The 19,006-nt window shown below is 50.4% G+C and overlaps 7 protein-coding genes across 7 annotated transcripts; 4 read left to right on the top strand and 3 right to left on the bottom strand.

The window, feature by feature from the left end:
- Window positions 1–1,729: 1,729 nt before the first annotated feature.
- On the top strand, window positions 1,730–2,650 carry CTAM01_13358 (uncharacterized protein; the record flags this gene model as incomplete). Its single annotated transcript, XM_060529362.1, has 1 exon — window positions 1,730–2,650. One exon carries the CDS (start codon window positions 1,730–1,732, stop codon window positions 2,648–2,650), a length of 921 nt encoding a protein of 306 aa, XP_060376097.1.
- A 1,118-nt stretch (window positions 2,651–3,768) lies between these two features.
- Window positions 3,769–4,788, top strand: CTAM01_13357 (alcohol dehydrogenase GroES-like domain-containing protein; the record flags this gene model as incomplete). The annotated part of the gene is made up of 1 exon (XM_060529361.1): window positions 3,769–4,788. The coding sequence occupies one exon, from the start codon at window positions 3,769–3,771 to the stop codon at window positions 4,786–4,788; it is 1,020 nt and encodes a 339-aa protein (XP_060376096.1).
- Window positions 4,789–5,265: 477 nt separating this feature from the next.
- Window positions 5,266–6,201, bottom strand: CTAM01_13356 (uncharacterized protein; the record flags this gene model as incomplete). The annotated part of the gene is made up of 3 exons (XM_060529360.1): window positions 5,266–5,602; window positions 5,657–6,011; window positions 6,069–6,201. The coding sequence occupies 3 exons, from the start codon at window positions 6,199–6,201 to the stop codon at window positions 5,266–5,268; spliced, it is 825 nt and encodes a 274-aa protein (XP_060376095.1).
- Window positions 6,202–7,730: 1,529 nt separating this feature from the next.
- CTAM01_13355 (uncharacterized protein) lies at window positions 7,731–8,399 on the bottom strand (the record flags this gene model as incomplete). The annotated part of the gene is made up of 1 exon (XM_060529359.1): window positions 7,731–8,399. One exon carries the CDS (start codon window positions 8,397–8,399, stop codon window positions 7,731–7,733), a length of 669 nt encoding a protein of 222 aa, XP_060376094.1.
- An 893-nt stretch (window positions 8,400–9,292) lies between these two features.
- Window positions 9,293–10,363, bottom strand: CTAM01_13354 (NAD dependent epimerase/dehydratase; the record flags this gene model as incomplete). The annotated part of the gene is made up of 1 exon (XM_060529358.1): window positions 9,293–10,363. The coding sequence occupies one exon, from the start codon at window positions 10,361–10,363 to the stop codon at window positions 9,293–9,295; it is 1,071 nt and encodes a 356-aa protein (XP_060376093.1).
- Window positions 10,364–12,506: 2,143 nt separating this feature from the next.
- CTAM01_13353 (amidase) lies at window positions 12,507–14,483 on the top strand (the record flags this gene model as incomplete). Its single annotated transcript, XM_060529357.1, has 1 exon — window positions 12,507–14,483. One exon carries the CDS (start codon window positions 12,507–12,509, stop codon window positions 14,481–14,483), a length of 1,977 nt encoding a protein of 658 aa, XP_060376092.1.
- A 2,621-nt stretch (window positions 14,484–17,104) lies between these two features.
- Window positions 17,105–18,973, top strand: CTAM01_13352 (uncharacterized protein; the record flags this gene model as incomplete). The annotated part of the gene is made up of 1 exon (XM_060529356.1): window positions 17,105–18,973. The coding sequence occupies one exon, from the start codon at window positions 17,105–17,107 to the stop codon at window positions 18,971–18,973; it is 1,869 nt and encodes a 622-aa protein (XP_060376091.1).
- Between the last annotated feature and the right edge of the window lie 33 nt (window positions 18,974–19,006).

The raw sequence follows: 19,006 nt of genomic DNA, 5'->3' as shown, positions 1-19,006 counted from the left end.
TCGTCCGCGGCGACATCCGTGGGCAGGGGAGTTTCCTTCAATGTTTGTTCTTCATCTCAATCTGCCTGATGTGCATAGGAGGCTGCATTAATTAGATTTGAAGTATGCATACCTAGTATTAGTATGTTCCAACATAAAGTATCGTTCAATCAACCTCGATGTTGCCATCTTTTGCCTGGATGTTGCAATCGCTACAGGCACTGCATTGTTTGTGTTCGAGCTGCATAATCACGAATTGTAGCGTGTCTGTATAATTGTTGTTTCTCGACAAACTGCCCTTCAAGCAATGCTTAGGTGGCCTTCTACTTTGGGAGAAGTTCTGCTTTCCAGCTCCCTTGCATTGTCGAAATCATGGAAGCCTGCAGATGCCACTCTATCTTCAGGGTGACACCACACAGCCAAGAACCAATAGTTGTAATCCGATTAATCTGCCAAGTTAAGCGTTATTGAAATTGCCTCACAGGATGCTGCCTGATATGTCTTGGGCATAGTCACATCTTTCAGAAGTAAACCGTCGAGTCAATCCTTTCGTGCGTAAGACTAGAATGCCGCGAGCTTGGAGAGACGGTACAAGGGGGGAAATGGGTCGATTGAGTTTCAATCCACCTTTTCCGCATAGCTCTCTGGCTCGAGTCTTTCAAATGCATCTTGACGTATTGAGTGCGTTATTGGCACCCGAGCCTCAAACGGCCGAATCATCCTGTCGTCCTCGACTACTAAACACAATACTTAGATTAGCTAATCCAAGCGTCGAGCTTTCCCCAATATCCCGCTTCATAATTGCTCGAGGTTTCTAGGTGTTGCAATACCAGCTGGTCAGTGACTAGTTTCTCTTGGAGTCGATGAATGGAGGAGCACCGCCCATTTGCTACATGTGACAACTTTAAAAAAAAAACTAGGTGATTATCGTGTTCCCAGACCTAAGGATCATACATCATGTCATTTGCACTAAGGCATTTTATGAGATGCTGAGAGTATGATGAAAGTCAACACCCGTCGAACGTATCAAGGTCTTGCCCAGAAACTCAAGCATATGTATCCCCACTTTGTCCGTCAAGAAGTTGAACTGTTCACCTCGTAGACTTACGTGGACTTATTTAGTATGCTTTCAACCCTTTTTCACGTCACGCAGTGCACAACAACCCTCGTAGCCTATGCCTTGATATACTATCTCCTCTTCATTCCGCTCATGATAACCCCACAAGAGCCAATGAAGACCCTATGAAGCACTGACATTCTCGTTGCCCAAGTTTGCTCCGTTCTTTAATACTGCCAAATGAGTAAGGCTTGATTTTCTCTGGATTGCCTAAAAGCATTCTCAGGCTCTAAGACTTATTCCTACATGTATGTATTAGTCTCACATGTGCCTCTCTCATGGCGGGACGTGATCCTGCAAAAGGTCTGCGCCCGGCGCTAGACATGGGGGGGATGCAAATATCAGATGTCCAACACCAACACGATGTCGAAGTGACGCAAGAGGCCCTTTATTCTCCATCTTTTTATGCAATGGTGACCACTTTCTTCTGAAATTGCATCGATCAAGATGTGACCCCGATTCATCAGTAAAACCCCGCACTGATGCGGAAGAATGGCCTACTGGATTCGCCATCCTTCTCGATGGATTTGAGAAACTACACCCTTTACGTCAACGGTTTTTGATTGCAACTCCAGCTCACCATACCTATATCAACATTAGAACTTCTTTAATCAAAAAACATTTGTCGTGGAAATGCTTGTTCTTGTGGCTGGCGCAACTGGCAATATCGGCCAAAGACTGGTCGACGCCCTACACGCTCGAGGGCATCAAGTTCGTGGTTTAGGTCGTAACCCCGCGAAACTCACAGATGCCCGACGAGCCAAGTTGGAGGGTTTCGTCGTTACCAAGACTCACTATGACATTGAGGCCCTCGATCACGGCTGCAAAGGAGCCGACGTAGTCATCTGTGCCTATGGAGTGTTCCCGACTGAGCTACAATTCGATGGGCAGCTTCTCTTGCTCCGGGCCGCTGAGCGCGCCAACATTCGCCGATTTGTCCTCTCTACGTGGAACAATGATTGGAGTCGCGATCCACTAGGCATGCATGAGAGCTACGATCCTTTCATCGCATTCCGTCGGATTGCCGAGATCAGCTCGCCCATCAGGCCGATATACATCTTCACAGGCGTCTTGGCTGAGGTGTTTTGGGTGTTTCCTAATCACCCCTATGGAGCTGTCGAGCTGAACGGCTACTGGGACGGTAGAGACAAGTCCATGAGTTTCTGGGGTGATGGAAATAAGCCATTTCCATGGACCACGGAGCGGGACGCGGCGGAGTTCACTGCTGCGATTGTTTCTAGAGACGATGCTGAGGAGGGCGGATGCTGGGATACAGTTTCCGGTATCCATTCAGTCAGGGAGCTTGCTGCTGCTTACGAAAGGGTGAAGGGAAAACAGGTCAGCTTTAAAATCAGGGGGACTGATGAAGACCTTAAAACTCTTGCATTTGAGGCTCGAAAGGCAGCTACACCGAGACAATTCTTCCAGTACATGTCGTACTTTTACCAACTCTATACAAACAACGGCACATGGGATATGGCAAAAGTCGACAACGATAAGCTGGATGTTCGAGCCACGTCTCTCGAGGACTTTTTGCGAGACAACGAAATATAATCATGCCAGCCGCATCGGCTTTGCACTTTGAAGACTTGCAGATACAAATCATCAAAGTTCCATGCTGTGATTCTCGCGTCGCGTTGTATTTGGCTTTAGCATCAACCATCTCTACCAATTGAGATGTGGAAATTACAAGTCATGACAGTGTACACGTGCAACAGTCATCTTTATCCCAAGCACTGATCTTGTCTAATCCCTCTCGTCTAATTCTGACTTGTTCGACCTTCCATATTTAAGGTAGGACCAGAAACATTTCAAAGCTTCCACGCAAGCAATCCGCCTACGCAACTGTTGATAGCAGACACGTTTGAGTAGGAAAACTTTTGGTTCATGTCACCAAATGGGTCATATGCGATTTGAATAAAGTTTAGCCTCGCAGTCCGATTTTCAGACCAATCTCATGATATCGCACTTAGAAACCTGAGTTACGGATGACGTGATTTTGGCCGAAGTGTTCGCTATCGTTCCAACGGCATTCGTCGAATGGGCGGTTTGTGGTGCATCCGAGTTGAGCTTACACTGTAAGGACGAACTCAGTCTTGCGCGAAATGAGAGCCCAAAGCTGTCACTCAATGCGGGGTCTATGCGCGCGCCAACAGGCACTCAATGATGTGTGACAAACACGAAATGTTACTGCAGCACGTAATCCATCTCTTCATTGTGCATATAAGTTGGTAAGTAGGTAGGCGGCATCTAAATCTACACTCGGTATTTGTTTCCGCTTTGGTGACACCGAAAGGCTACGCCACCTCCGGGTGTCCCGGTGGTGGGGATTTACCCTTTCAAGCTTAGCAATCAAGATTCATCGTGAAGAATGTCGCAGATGGCGCCTTCAATTGCGTTCGACTGCCGTGTGCGCTTAGCAATCGCTCGGAAGAATAGCGTTTAGGTGCACGATCAATCTCCCCGATAGTCTAAATCCGAGTCGAAGCAGAGATACTTAAGGCCATCTGACATCTCGTCAAGTAAGAGCAAAGCAGTCTCATTAACATATCAGATCTTACTATCGGTATTCACAAACTACCGTACCAAATCAACAAGCTCCTACAACTCACAGCACTGCTATTGGCCATACTTCCAACATCACGAGCATCCACAATCGTCCGATTTCCACGATGTCACACCCCGCCGCGGTCCAACTCGAACCCAAAGCCCCGCTCACTGTGCAAGATGTGACCACTGAGCAGCCTGGGCCCCACGAAATCCTCATTAAGAACGAGCTAGTCGCCCTCAACCCCATTGACGCCAAAATCGCAAAACTCGCAATCTTTCCCATCCCATACCCGGCCATCCACGGCTCATCTTATGGAGGTACCGTGGCCGCCGTCGGCTCCGAAGTCACCGGCTTCAAGGTCGGCGACAAAATAGCTGCCGTCAAGACGGGTGGTGCAAACGGTAACAAGTACAGCGCCTTCCAAAAGCAAGTAGTGTCGCGAGATGTCACTGCGATCAAGGTTCCAAGCAGCGTCAACCTACACACCCCCGTCGGTCTGCTAGGCAACTTCAGTACCATCGTTGGCTTATTCAACGAGCACTTAGACCTAGACAGGCCCGATCCGGCTAAGAAGCTGCCCTCCAAGGGCAAGAAGATTTTGGTTTACGGCGGCACATCTAGCTTCGGCAGCTTTGCGACACAATATGTGTCTCAGTCTGGATACGATGCTGTCACCACCACATCCCCACAGCACAAGGACTTTGTAGCCAAGTTGGGTGCCGTTCACGTCGTCGACCACACTCAATCACAAGACGCTGTTATCAAAGAACTCGTTGCTCAAGGGCCTTACGAATATGTCGTGGACTCCATCTCACTGAAACCGACATTTGCTATCACCACCGCAGTCCTGGCTGCTCAGGGCGGAGGAAAGGTGTATGCGTTGTTACCTCCCACTGATCCGGAGAGTGTTCCCAAGGAAGTCACCGTTAGTTTCGGGTCTTGGTCGGCACCACTTGCAGAAGAGAAAAACGCCGGTCTGTTACAGTGGTCCTTTGAGACATACTTTGCTCAGGCCATCGCTGCAAACAAGATTGTCGGCTTGCCATCTCAGAAGATTGATGGCGGATTAGATGGCTTGAACAAGGCTGTGGATGTGCTGTTCAAGGGGGTCAGTGGATTAAAGGTTGTCGTGGAGCCATGAATACAAATTGGAAGGCCGATTGTGGGATAAGGTTCTGGCGATGGACTGTTTGGTTGGATACTTGGCTAGGAAGGAAAACGGGGCATAATGAATGCCATGGTAATCAAATAGTTAACCTTGAAGCAACATTCAAAATAAGTGAAATCCTCAAGCGTCTAGCTTCGTTCATTCGTGTATGGTATTTGGTTTCCTCCTCGGCCCCAGAACACAACGCCCATCCTGAGATTGTCGTGGTACGTTCGTGAACCAACAACGATCAACGTCAAAACCCCCGCCGCGGGCGGCAATAGCATGTACAAGACTGATATTACATACACATGGATTACTCCTCCCTCCATTGACAAAATGCGACTTCTGCACACCCGCACTAGTTCTTCCGAGCGCGCAGCTCAAAGTTGTCTACGCTTGCTCAACCAGGTGAAGATTGCTTATCGCGGGGCCCAAACTTCCTGAGTTTGGTCGCAAATCACACACTATTCAAGCCGGGGGAGCTGCTGGAGCTTCGGCCGGAGGAGCAGCGGGCGCTTCGGCTGGAGGTGCTGCCGCAGGATCCTGAGCCGGGTTTGCCGGTGTCGCGGGTGTCGCTGCCGGTGCAGCCGGTGCAGCTGGAGCCGCCGGGGCTGCAGCGGGAGCACCGCCAGCGCCGCCTCCCGGAGGACCGCCACCGCCAGCTCCCTGGGCCGGCGCTGGGACAAAGGCGGCATTTGCGAGGGGAATCTGTCCAACGGCCCCGCCACTCACTGTGGTTCCGTCGACGTTTGCTTTCGCGGCAGCAGCTAACTTCGAGTATTGGACGACTTGGTTCGCATTGGTGCTGTTCACTGATGTTAGCAGAAACTCACATATCCAATCTGTCTCTGCAACGTACGGGTTGATGACCAGGACCTGTCCCTCTTGACAATGAGGTCCGGTGGCGCAGTATAGGAACATTGGATCAGCACTCGTAATCGGCATGTTGAACGTTCCAACCATAGCCTGTCCGTCCTTGAAGGGCACATGACCGCTGTGGATAGCCGTCGGAACCTGAGCTTGAAGAGGTTGGCATGCGGCGCCTTCGGCACTTTGCGTCACAGTGTGGTTGCCATTGCTGAACTGGAACTGAACGACGTCGCCGACCTGAGCCATGATCAAGTTCGGGACGAATGTATCCTGCGCTCCCCCAACCACCACCGGGATTAGTTGATTGCCTTGAGGGGTCGCTGGTGCGGCGGCTTGTCTTCGGACTGTGGTTCCGTCATTAGAATGCGAAAAACAAATTTTGAAAGGCGTAGAAGACTCACTCCTGAATGGGCGATGGGGAACACCTCCCACAACAGTACCGTCAGCCGGGAAAGGGTCTCTCTTGGAGACTGGTTGAGGCATGGCAGTGACCGTGGCGGCTGCCACAAGGGCCCAAGCCGAAGAGACTCTCATACTGGGCGGTGAAAGAGAAGTATTGAAAGTAAAATTCTTAAAATGAATGAAGCGAACACTGCTCAGCAGTGACTTTCCCCTATTGATTAAAATGCGTAAATGACTGGAAATGCCGGTGTCGATAGATATCACGGCCAGACCTCACTAGGAGGAATTTTGACTAAAGGGAACCTGAAGGAAAGAGAAAGGAATGGGAATGGAGACAGAACTTAGAGTTCGAGTAAGTCTAAATTTTGAATTAGATTAGCACCGGCTGTAGTACATATTTGCCATCGGAATACCCGCGAAGCCAAGACACGAGAAGCTCTTGTCCGGGGCTTTAGGGGGCTTTACTAATGATGATGAAGTGCCGAGAGATAGTGGAGGTGGGGGGCAGAATGCGAAGGTTCAAGACACTCCAAGACGTTGACCTGCGCAACCAGACTTTTTTTTTTCCAACCGGCGATGCTGGGCATCGTTGAGGCTCGTGCTGCCAAGCTGTCTGATGATGTTCCGTGATGGTTTGAGGCTCTTTAAGACGATACCTCTTTGGGAAGTCAGAGCCTCACAGGGAGGGTGACGATCTAGCGGGAGATCATGTCGATTGGATCGTCGCCGTCTGTTCTCCCCACCGAGGATCATGGGATGGCGTAAGTCTGTGTTTCCGAGTTGAGATGTCAGTGGGGCCGGAGTGGGCGCATGGAGCCGGTAGGGGGCGCCATTCGGTAGCTTTCCAGGTTTCATCTCGCCTTCAGGTCACCCCATTCACCGTTGACAAGTTCTTTTCCACCCTCCCTTCGGACTTTTCTGTAACGGACATCCCAAGAGTTCTCAAGGTTGTCTACTCCACTACTGGACTTTGCAACGGCTTGTCATGGCTTGTCAGTGTGTAAGTGACAGGCCTTTGACATCCTTCACCGTCCAGGACAGGTCAATGGTTCGGCAGTAAGCGTCGGCAGGGCGCCAAAAGGCCTCACTGTCCCGCTTAGTCAGGCCACAACGCTGGACGAAACGAAGACTAGATGAGACGAAGAACCTTTTACTCGGCGTTATCCCGAAGAGCGCGCGCGCTTCGGCCGTATTGAAATGCCCGCGGGCTCCCTTATCGAAAGTTGAAAACATCGACGGGACCCCGGGTACATCACTTTGAACGATCGACGCTGAAGCCGTATCAGTTTCTTCTGCTCTTTCGCACGCTCAGTGCTATAGCCTGTCACAGCCACGAGGCCGCGTCGAGATTACGTCCTCACCTCTGAGGTGCGACGGCTTGTCCATAGCCAAGAGAGAGGCTTTGCGATGATGACTCAAATACGAGTCTACAGACACTTCAGAGCTGCCATCTCACCTTTGAGAACTCTTGCGCCATCGCAACAGCCCCACCTGCCCTGATTTGCCAAGTCAACTTGGACCTGTCGGACTTAGTTGAGCAACTCGAAACTCGGATTTTCGTCGCTCGGCCTTTGTTTCCTCAACACCAATGTCCATGCTTTTCGCTGACGAGGAGACCCCTGGGCACCATGGTTTTTTCGCAGAATGTCCGGACCTCAGCCCTAGCGTATGAGCATTGTCTCCAACAGCCGGCCCAACGGGGAAGGGTGATGTGAGCCAGTGACGAGCTGCGACTTCATGAGACACGTGGTTTGTAAGCTGCCCGACTCCGCCTTAGCTTGGATCAGGCATTCTGATTCCGGTACGATCCGATCTCCAACGTGAGCCCGCAGGCCTGTCGGCATCATCTGCCAAAAAAACAACACAGCTGCCATGTCTTGATAGACGGCCGCATCAACGGAACTGTCAGCACCAGGAAATGCGGCAACTAAGAACACATGTAATGAGCAAGATATCGAAATAACACCAACAGCAGTTGTCATGGTCGCTTTATCCAATCTCCGAACTGCTGTGTAGGGATTATGTGAACTATGGCAATCATTTTGTTCTTGCCTTTGGTAGGATCGACGATCTTTGAAAGTCGATTGAAATATTGCGCCATGTTGCCAATAGCTATTGACGATGGTGCTGCTTCGTGAGTCTTTGAATCTGGAATTAGTATTCCACGCATACATCATTGCTGGGATGTAAAGAGATCCGCATGCCGCGCCCTCCGGACGAGAAGCGTGCTTGGGGCTATACGAGAGTCGCATACAAGACGAAGAAATGCTTGGCACACGAAGCCGAAGGTGTCGCATGTCCGGATGGTGGGGGTGGAGCCTTTTCTGCATTCAGTCCAACTGTGACGTTGAGTTCACATTTTTGCGCTTTCCTTCAGACATCATAAGCTATGCCGCATCTTATTTCATCTCAACCAGCGGTTTTGTGCGATGAACATCTTCTGATTCTTCGACAATAAAGAAAGAGAGTGGATGCAAACCTCCGGGAACATGAGCATCAGTCCTCAAGTGAAAACAAATGTGGGGAATGCCGCCCAGCATGACCTCAACGTTACATATGTGCACAAGTAGTGAGGGAGATGAATCTCTTTTTTCTCATTTGTTTGGATTATCTTAGACTGCTTTATCACTTTAGCCCAGAGAATGGACTTGCGAGCGGAGACTATGAAACATACAAGTTCCAGTGGCAACAAGCTACACTTATAAGTCAACGACATACCGTTACTGATGGAGGTTGATTCGGAGTTATTACAATTTTTGAAATGACTTCACTGATCTTTCACTCACACATGGCGAGAGGACTTGGTGAGAATATTGATTCATACTTGGTAATAGCGGGCCCTGGGCACTGATTGAGTGAATCTGGAAGTCATCGTGAGCCGGGGGTCGTACAAACCGTGATCATCAAATAGCTAACAGATTCACCGTGTAAGCTCCTTCGCGCATAGTTCCAACGTTCTCTAATACGATAGCACCTCATATTCCTATTCAACAATACGAGGTACGTGTTGACTGATTGAGATTCACGCCTTATAGAACTTTATCCAAGTTTGGGACAGGACTATGAGAAAGTCGAATAAGAGGTTTTAATTCAGATGTCTAATTGCTCTGACGGAGGTTGAGATTCGTCAACTCGCGACTATGAACTTAGCCCAAAAAGTGAACATTTATCTTTGCGGCCTGACAAGACGATGTAAGGTTATTCTTGAGTTCGCATTCCCTCCTTAGCCCATCTTCCCTGGATTCAAGTTCAGTCCTGTCTTGGTCTTAGTCCAAGCCTCTAACAGGCCATCAACCTTCTTGATATTCTCGTTCCCGGCCGCCTTGGTAGCCTCGTATGCTAGGCGATAGACGTGGATAGACTCGGTGAACAAGGGGCGACGATGCTTCCACCCAGTCAGCTTAGTCAACTTTGTGGAGTCTGTCCACTGGGGAAAGTTGATGATGCCCGGCGGCCACGTCTCCCCTTCTTTCGCATCCGCCTCGTCAATGTATCTTAGTCCAATCTTGATTTGGTACTCCTTAACCAGTGCTTGCGCAACCTTGTCAAGCGTCTCGTAGCTCTGGGCCGAGATGTTGAACGCTTGGCCGTCAACCTCGGCTACGTTTGAGTGAGAGGCGATGGCAACATAGGCGTCTCCGCAGTCGTCGACATGGAGAGCATGCAGGATTGTGGTGGGCGGAGCGGTCAAGATGAGTGGCTTCCCCTCGGCGGCGGCCTTGGAAGCGACATTGAAGAAGGCTTGGTAGTAGCTAGAGGCACGTCCGTAGACGTTTGTAGGTCGAACGAGAACCGGAGTGAAAACGTCGCTGTGTTCAACGATTTTCTGTGCGTACGTGGCTCGGTTGGTGAGCATGGGAACTGTCCCGATGGGTGACTCCTCCGTGTGTGGGGCCAGGTCCGGGGCTCCGTCGAAGTGCGGACCGATGCCGTAGTCCTTGCATCCAGAAGTGAAGATGACAATTGACTTTGTGCCGGCCAACAAACTTGCGGCTCCGAGGGTACGGAGCAACTTGATGGTGTTCTGATAGTGCGGGATGTAGTCTATCATGTTCTCCGTGGTTGAGACAATAGCATCGAGCTTTGCTGGAAGATGGCTTTGGATGTTGGCGTGCGCGTCGAGGTCATCAATGGCTCCGATGATAGGAACGATCTCCTCTTGAGCTAGAGTTGTTGCCGCCGAAAAAGACCTGACAAGACCGTAGGTGTTCCATCCAGCGGCCACAAAGCAGCGGGCTACGGCATTGCCAATGTAGCCGTTTGCACCAGTGATAAAAACAGTTTTGGATGCCATGTTGATTACCTGGTTTGATTTCAATGCTCTTGGTCTCGTCATCTTGGGATCATGAATGATGTGCTATTTATTTGTAGTTGTCTTCTTCGATCCTAATATTTTTTATTTCTAGTCTTGCCTCCAGACTTGATTGTCTCGCCTGCGGCCCCGGGTCCAGAGTGCAGATCGGGGGTACAAGGCAAAGCCGGAAAATATTTAGCGGTAAACCGGTGGGATAAGCGACTAAAGACGGCGCAACTCGTGGCCGACGAAAATGCTCATTTGTCATAGGGAACCGACCCCCAGTGGAAAATTGCTTTGTGCCATTATTACTTATTTCAGCTACCTTAGTGTAGCGTATTGCCGAGGGAGGTGGTTTTAGTCCGTCGCCGTCCGTTTTTTATCTCGGTGTAGCATTTCGTTTGATGTATTGCGCCTCTCGGCATGGGCCACAATGCAGCGGATGAGTTCATGCACCCAGGAAGTCAATCGTTTCAGTTGATTCGTAATTAGCTGCGAATGATTCAATTCGCAGCGACATGGCCGTCAAGAGATGGATTGGTCAATGGGTCACCCTTGTGTTGTACCGCTAGGTGATAACGTTATAAACTACCTCCGAGAACGGATGCCTGATTGCTAAGCATCTAGCGATGAAGTGTTGACGCGATTAGTACAAGTAGTGATGTGGCTAGTCCAGTCTGAGTCCGTTGAAATTCCTTAGATAATCCCCCGGGTTTCTGTGAAGCAAGGAGGACTCAAATGCGGCTCATCGAAGAAGCAATGCTCCGACCAGGCAACATGCATCGGGTCCGTATCAACACCCTGTCCGGCCATCTTGAGCCGATCCGGCCCCACTCCGACCAAACTTCACCGAACACACTCACCGAGACCAGTTTCTCACCAAGAACAACTAACCTTAGGCAAGGCAAATTTCTATACAAGGACTTTTTTTGGCGCGCTCTCCGCCTGAATAAACTCTATCAGTTGTACCATTTGTAGTCGTTGTCCAGCCTCGTGCAAGAATCGCTTGACGGAGCACGTAATCGCGGCCGGGCAAGAAAGTGTATTTGAGTAGGTGACACCCGGCAAGATGCCGTCTCCCGCTCTCCCTCTCTTGGCACCGGGAAATAGAGCATCTGCGCGGTTCAATCTGATCAGATCGAAAAGCTTCCGCTATCCAATAAAGTTCAAGGCGTTCTTACAACTTCTCACGTAAGCGTCAAAGGTGGATATATCATAATGATAGCCGCCCAACCTGCAGCGGTCCCTGGCGGCCCCTCCCGAAGTCTCCACTAGACATGGTTATCTTGACAGCTCGGCGCAACTCCGTTATAATTCTCGCATGCATGTGGTCATTTTACATACTTATGGGCCAAGAACGAGCTTGCCATCGTACTTAATTAACCTTGACAGATTAACTCAAGGGTTCATCAAAAAGATTGCCATTAACTACTGGGACTAGGGGACACTCCACGTGGCTCGTTCTGCACGAAGCCCAATTCATCTTGGTGTTTCATGCAGGGTCCAAACAACAGTGCGAGTCATCTGAGTTGGCCAAGACGGCCAGCATCATTGCACATACCGCCCTGGATCAGACTTATTGAGAAAGATGTAGGAGACTCATGATACTCATCTTCGACACGTCATCTTCCAAAGTAGCCACGCCTTGTAGTACTTGAGCTACCACATCTAGGATGCCTCGAGTCGGCGGCTCACAAAGGCAACAACGTACGACCAAGAGTTCTCTCAGTGGAATCCTAGACTTCAGGGTATCACAACGACTGTTGTGGAACAGCCCTGACATGGCGGAGAAGTCCGTTATGGATTTAATTCCCTCAACTCATCCAGGGGCTGGTAGGCGGGGTATAGTGATTTCGGTGCGAGTTTGCTAAACTTATGCTCAAGCTACACACACACACTGTCTTTGTTCAACTTTGGTATTACCAGGCTTTGGGTCTTTCATAATTGTGAGGCATTTTCGTTGTTGTTATGAACTACTCCAAGGTGTCACAGGCAGCAGATCATGAGATGTCACAGCAGGCTCCGCAGTGATTGAGATGAGGAGGTCTTCAGCAAGCAGTCAGGTATTGTTATAAAGACATGGCAAAGTCGCTCCTCCAAGCATCAAGTCTCAGATCATCAAACCAAGACATTGAGAATAATCATGAAGCTCCCCGCTTTTCTCCTCGCGTTCTGCCTTATGGCACTCTACTTCAAGGTAGCAAAAGCGCTTACGCCCCTAAATGGCACTCTTTTCCAATCCACCTTTGTGTCAAACACTCAAGACCAGTCCTTCCTCATTGAGAGCACTCAGTATCTGGCTGTGACTTCGGATCCTATATTCACCGTCTCCTGTGTCCTGGACCCCTCTCAGGGACCACTCACATACATCTCCGCCCTTTCCGCCACAACCACCGGAGATGAGCTGAAACAAGTCATCAATGACTCTTTCGGAAAGGATGATGTCTTCGTTCAGGGCTTTCTTAGCAATGTTCTTGTCAGTGCCAGCAGCTCCGAAGACCTCGATGATTCGGTCATCAGCTATCTGGAAGGTCTCGGATCCAACATTATCTACGGTGCTGGTGATGGGCCATCCACTTGCGGCAACTCCACGCTTGTTCCCTGTCCTTTGTTTGCCATCACAGATGGAGACAGTCTCTACCTCAGCAAGGTCCTCCTCATGTACGTCGATATGTACAGAACCTTTGTGACTGGCACGTACGAGTCAAACGGAGAGTACAAGGCATTCACCCAGTCCGAGGCTGACTGGGGATACCCTATGATTCCCGTTCCTTCCAGGCTTTATAGCACGGAAGACACAAGACCTTTGGCTGGTCAGCGTGTTGCTGTGAAGGACATTTACGATTTTGAGGGGATCCAGACGACCGCTGGGAGCAGATCCTACGCTGCCGTCAACGACGTCGCAGATAAGACGGCACCTGCTCTTCAGAAAATTCTCGACCTCGGCGGAGTTGTCGTCGGCAAGCAGAAGACTGCCCAGTTCGCGTCCCCTCAGAGCCCCTGGAACTGGAATGATGCGTTCTATCCCCGCAGCCCTCGCGGAGACACCTTCCTAAGCTGCTCAGGCTCTTCTTCTGGAGCGGGTTGCTCCATCGCTGCTTACGACTGGCTTGACTTTGCCATTGGTACCGATACTGGTCTTTCGGTGCGACAGCCGGCTGCATTTTCGGGCACATATGGCAACAGACCTTCTCAGGGAATGATCCTAATGGAGAACATCATCACAAATGCCTTCAATGCCGATACTGCCGGTGTCTTCTGTCGCGACCCTGTCAAGTGGACTACCTTCGCGAAGGCTTGGTACGACCCCTCACTCCATCAGGACACGTCGTTGAACGGCTTGCCTGCTCTCTCAGTTCCCGACGAGCGTACGTTCTCTAAGCGAATTCTGTACCCGGTCGACCATCTCCCGCTGCAGAACCCCGCCGCTGAGACAATTCTTCAAAAGTTCCTAAGCGACGCGTCGGCATCTCTTGGCGCCACTGTGGAGCAGGTCAACCTTACTGAGACGATCGAGAATGTGACCGGACGACCCATCTCGCAAATCCTCGGAGACTTGCTTGTTCTGTGGACACACGACTTGATCACGGAGACTGCCCAGCCCCTCCTGGCAAAGTATGCTCCGGCTTTTCCGCCCCTTGACCAGCCGTATCGCGGGGCATTCCACTCCCTGACCATTGACGACAACGTCTACAAGGCGGCAATGGCGAACCGGACCCGCGATGCGGCCCTGTGGCACGATAAGACCCTGTTCTCCACGGACACATCCTGTTCTGAGGCAATTTTTGTTTATGATGTCGGAACTGGCGGCATTCCTACGTTCCGATCCCAGGACCTCAATAGCGACCCTGGTTCCACAACCCCTGTGAACCCTACAACATCTCAAGCTGGGTCGACTGTGGCGTCTTACTTTGGCGATGCCGATTACACTGTTCCCATTGGCCAAGTCTCCTACTTCAGCAATGTGACTTTCCAGGAAGAGTTCATGCCTGTCACTGTGAATCTCGTGGCTAAGCGCGGCTGCGATTTTGTTCTCTTCAACCTGGTCAATGACTTGGCCGACAAGGGCATCTTGAAGACGGTCTTAACAGGAAAGCAGGCTTTTGTCTCTAAGGTCTAGAATAGGTAGCTCATAGATGGCTCCATAGATTTTTAGTGAACTTCAGAGCGGCCACGAGGTGGCTGCCATGGTCATGGTTACTGCGGATTGTGCTGTGGACTAAACAAGCCCGTAAATCCTTCCAATGTCACCAAACCTATCCCACATAAATCTATTAAATATCATTCATCCATCCAATCAAATCATGTCTGGCGACTCTTTCGTGAAATTTTTGTAGTGAATACCACGTGTCCATAAGATTGAAGAAAGAAGACAGCTTTGTAATAACAAATCTCATTTTGAAAAGCATTTTCTATTCACTTACAATACTTATCCCTTGAAATGAGCTATAGGATGACTTCTGAGGCTCCTCAGGATAACCTTTACGGCTCTTTTTCCGGTCTTCATCCTTTTTGTCAGAGTCTTGATCTCTAGAGATATTGATGGCCCGATATCCGACCTCTGCATTTGCTCGGGTTACTCTATCTGGACAACCGCGATAGGTGGGTGTTCAGAGGCTGTCATCTCAACATGAGTCGTATCAAATCTAAAACGGCCTGGAATCAGGCCCATTCATTTGCCCACAGTCGAAGGTTCACGTGCACATACGCGACGATAACCCAACCTTGCATTCCTCACTTTCTATGTAAACTACAACCATCTGAAGTCCGTTGACGCTGGTACAAGAATCAAAAAGCAGGATGTTCACCAGGGGCTTGGAAGTTAACATGGGGAAAGCGCATGGGATTCAAGTTGACGATTAATAACTCAAGTGTGGAGGCCATTGGGTGCTCTCCGGCTTGAATCCGAGATGCCTGCAAGATGCAGGAGCATGACACAGATGGTCTTGATTTTCCCGATTACTGACCGTCTTTCAAGCCTAAATATCAATAACCGCTGCCACGATGTCTTGCGATAGTTAAAACACCCCGCGCGCGTGTCGGGAACTGATGGAGGGCGGGCCCGCTCTTCCACTCGTTATTATTTTCGCACGCACATGGTGCCCTTGTCGATGGTCCGCAACGGCTCCTCCCGGATATAGGTCCCACTAGACATAGTTATCTGACAGCTCGGCGTAATTCCCTAATCTGGATCTCATCCAATACTCCAAGTCCGTTGCTCGGGGGGTATGGGCAAACAAGCAACCGCCTTATAATTGCCATGCCCCTAGACTATGCGTGGGTATGCCCCACTCGCCACGGGATGATACTCTACTGTTCACTCACAGTGAGAAACAAGTTATGAATCATGAGTTGGCACAATCTTGTGGGAACGATGAAAGAGGTCAGGGGAAGACCTAGGGATCGGGCGTCGTCATAAGGCCAAACAAACTTTCGTCACTTGAAGTCGTATCGTTTTCATCACCAGCTTCAGCCCTCAGACCATCGCATGATTAGGATACCAAAATTTGATATGTCAAGCAGCATCCCCCGAGCAGTCAGACGACCAAAATTCTCTTCTGAGAATATGTCGAACGATATCTACTTAGTGGATTGGCATATGTTCAGGATGTGCCTAATGGATCAGATGTAGCAATCCATGTCAAGAGTCAGGGTCAAACTTCATAGTCTTCCACAAATGCCCACAAGTATTGTCAACTCGGGCCCCAGGTGTCCTTGGCCTGACGAAGCATCTTAGTCAATGGGGAAGTGGTCTGCGCTCATCAAACCCGAAGCTGGTCTGAGCATTCCTTGCAGACCAACGAGGTAGCAAACGATGACGGTCATCTCTGTAACAGAGACTGCGAAAACAATGCATTCGTCTGAGAGGTTGAAGCTCAATGAGACAAGCTACCAGGCCGTTCCAGCTTAGGATTCGTGAAACCATTTTCCGTTATCTTACAACCTGCTTTGATCTCTGGGTCTTACCAGGTCGGGAAACGTCATACAGCTGGTTTCTATTCTAAGTCACTTAATGCTTCGTAGTTTAGATGTACTAATTATCGAAGCCTATTAATGCCTTGGTACTGAACACTGACCTACCATCATCACATGGCTTGACCTTTGCTTGACCTCTGCTCTTCTTCCCATTCGACTACCGGAAACAAGTAGACCCGTCCTACGCTTCGGAGACTCGCTAATCCGACGTCCCAATAAGCGAGATGACTTACGAAGTTGATAGATATATCCCTCAATGAACGTTGACTCAACTCCATAGTTCTACGGCAATGACTCGCCGCGAACCCAATTCCGAAAATTCTCTCTCGAACCACGAGCGACCCAGGATTGAGCCACGACGGGCAGAAAAATGACATTGTTCAGAGAATCTCACGTTTTCTTCATGAGAAGGCTGGTCAACCTAGGTGGCAGGGTCAAAACTTGCCTATTGCATGTCGATGTGGAATGTATTGCAACTCAAGCTGCACGCAGGTGAGGAAGCATATCGGCGATATCTCTTCCAGCCGGAAAGGAGACAGACACTTGCCGGCGGTTAAGCCGGCAATCCAGTCGGCATTCTCGTCTTTGTCAGAAAAGCCTGGAGTTTGATATTTATATGTATGATTGTCACGATGTATAAGTAGAAGATCATCTCCCACCCAGATGCTATTATCTTTTGGAAGGACATCACTCTCACAGTCTCACTCAGAACACTCTCATTCACAAGGCCCTCAGCATCTCAACAACTCACGTACCACAATCAAAATGCTCCCTTCTTTCAGCTTCAAGAGTGAGGACGCCTCCAAGGCCTCTGCCAACAAGCGCACTCCTTTCTCTCCTATTGGCAGCACTTCTGGTTCCCGTCTGGCTCAGAGGCAATCATCCAGCGCTGCCGAACAGAAGGCTCGTCCTCAAGCCTGGGTTGACACGCCTCAGCTCATCTACTCTGAGTGGAACAAGGCAGCCGGCGACATCAACCAGCCTCTTGGCAGCCTACCCTCCAACTTCTCGATTGGTCTTGTCGGAGCCGGAATCACCAATGTGGTTCTGGCCTTCAACCTGGCCAAGGCCGGCGCAAATGTCACTCTGATTGAGGCGACTGACAGCGTCGGAGGCCGACTTCGGTCCCTTCCCACGGCTGACGGCGTCAACGTGGCGGAGATGGGCGCTATGCGCTTCCCTCCCTCGGAAGACCTTCTTTACTACTACGCCAATGAGTTCAACTACACTTTCATTCAGAACTTTCCCGACCCCGGCAAGGTCCCTACCATCGTCTACTACCAGGAAAAGGCTACTTCTTGGACCGACTCTAACACTGCTCCCACCGGCTTTGAGAAGGTCAACAATGGCTGGGTTCAGCTTATCTCAAAGGGCTTGACCGGCGGCAGCAGCACCTTAGCCGCTGGCAGTCAGATTACGACCTGGCTCAGTTCCAATGACACTGCCACTCGTAACCTTGCTGTTCCTGAGTGGCAAAAGTACTTGGACACCTTCGGCGACGACAGCTTCTACACTGGACTCCGTCGCATTTTCGGCGAGGGCCACGAGTGGGACGTTCCGGGCGGTGAAGTCTGGACCGAAGATGACTTCCAGCGCTTCGGCACCCTTGGAATCGGCTCTGGCGGCTTTGGCGCTGTCTACTCTGCGGGCTTCAACTCCGTTTTCCGCCTGGTTGTGAACGGCCTCGAGTCGGACCAAGCTGTCTTTGCCAAGGTCACCGACTCCGGTCTGCAGCCTGCCGGCATCCGTGATCTTGCCCAGACAATCTGGGACAAGGCGACTGAGCTCGGTGTCAAGACCAAATTTTCGACTGTCGCCGAGGTTACCAGCGGCGGCGGCGATGCTCTTGGAGGCCTTGCCGTTGGTGTGAGAGAGACTTCTGGAGGTGTTTCCACCAACGTCGAGTACGACCTTGTCGTTGTCGGAACTAGCAACCGCGCCATGAACTACGCCTTTACTCCGGTCTCGGAGACCACTGAGGACCCGATCATGCCTTTGGAAGTTCAGAGAGCCATTAATGATCTCCACATGACCGCCTCATCCAAGCTGTTCATCCGCACCAAGAAGTTCTGGGAAACTCAGGGGGCTGGTTTCCCTCGTGTCATTCTTTCGGACACGAACCTGCCGCAGACCTACACTTTGGACTATGGACACCCCGACTACGGCATGGTCCTCGTCACCTACGCCTGGGAGGACCTTTCTCTGCAGATGACGGCTATCTCGGATCCCAAGGAGCTTCTCACTGAACTCAAGACCCAGATTGACAGAATCATGCAAGAGTCTGACTTCCCTGAGTATGCCAGCCTCCTTGAGCCCGTCACTGATGACGATATTTACCTTATTCACTGGCCTCTTGACCGCTACTCGTACGGTGCCTTCTCTCTGGGATTCCCGGGCCAGGATGTTAGCATTGAGTCTCTCTTCTATGATTGGGAGAGAATCAACCAGACCCAGACTTCGCGGGTCCTGATCAACAGTGACTGCACTTCATTCCTTGGTGGATGGGTAGACGGTGGCCTCCAGCCGGCTCACAACACTCTTTCGGCAGTCTTGGAAAAGTTCGGAACATTGAACTCGGCGGCGGCTCATTTGGCACCTTCTGCTCTTCTTGGGTCTGGCTTGTACCAGTACTAGATATTTCCTCATGATTTCCTTAGTTATCTTCGA

This window comes from Colletotrichum tamarilloi (assembly GCF_030869305.1).
Source record: "Colletotrichum tamarilloi strain Tom-12 chromosome Unknown Scaffold_93.1, whole genome shotgun sequence".
Lineage (NCBI taxonomy): Eukaryota > Fungi > Ascomycota > Sordariomycetes > Glomerellales > Glomerellaceae > Colletotrichum > Colletotrichum tamarilloi.
This window is presented reverse-complemented; position numbering and strand designations above follow the sequence as displayed.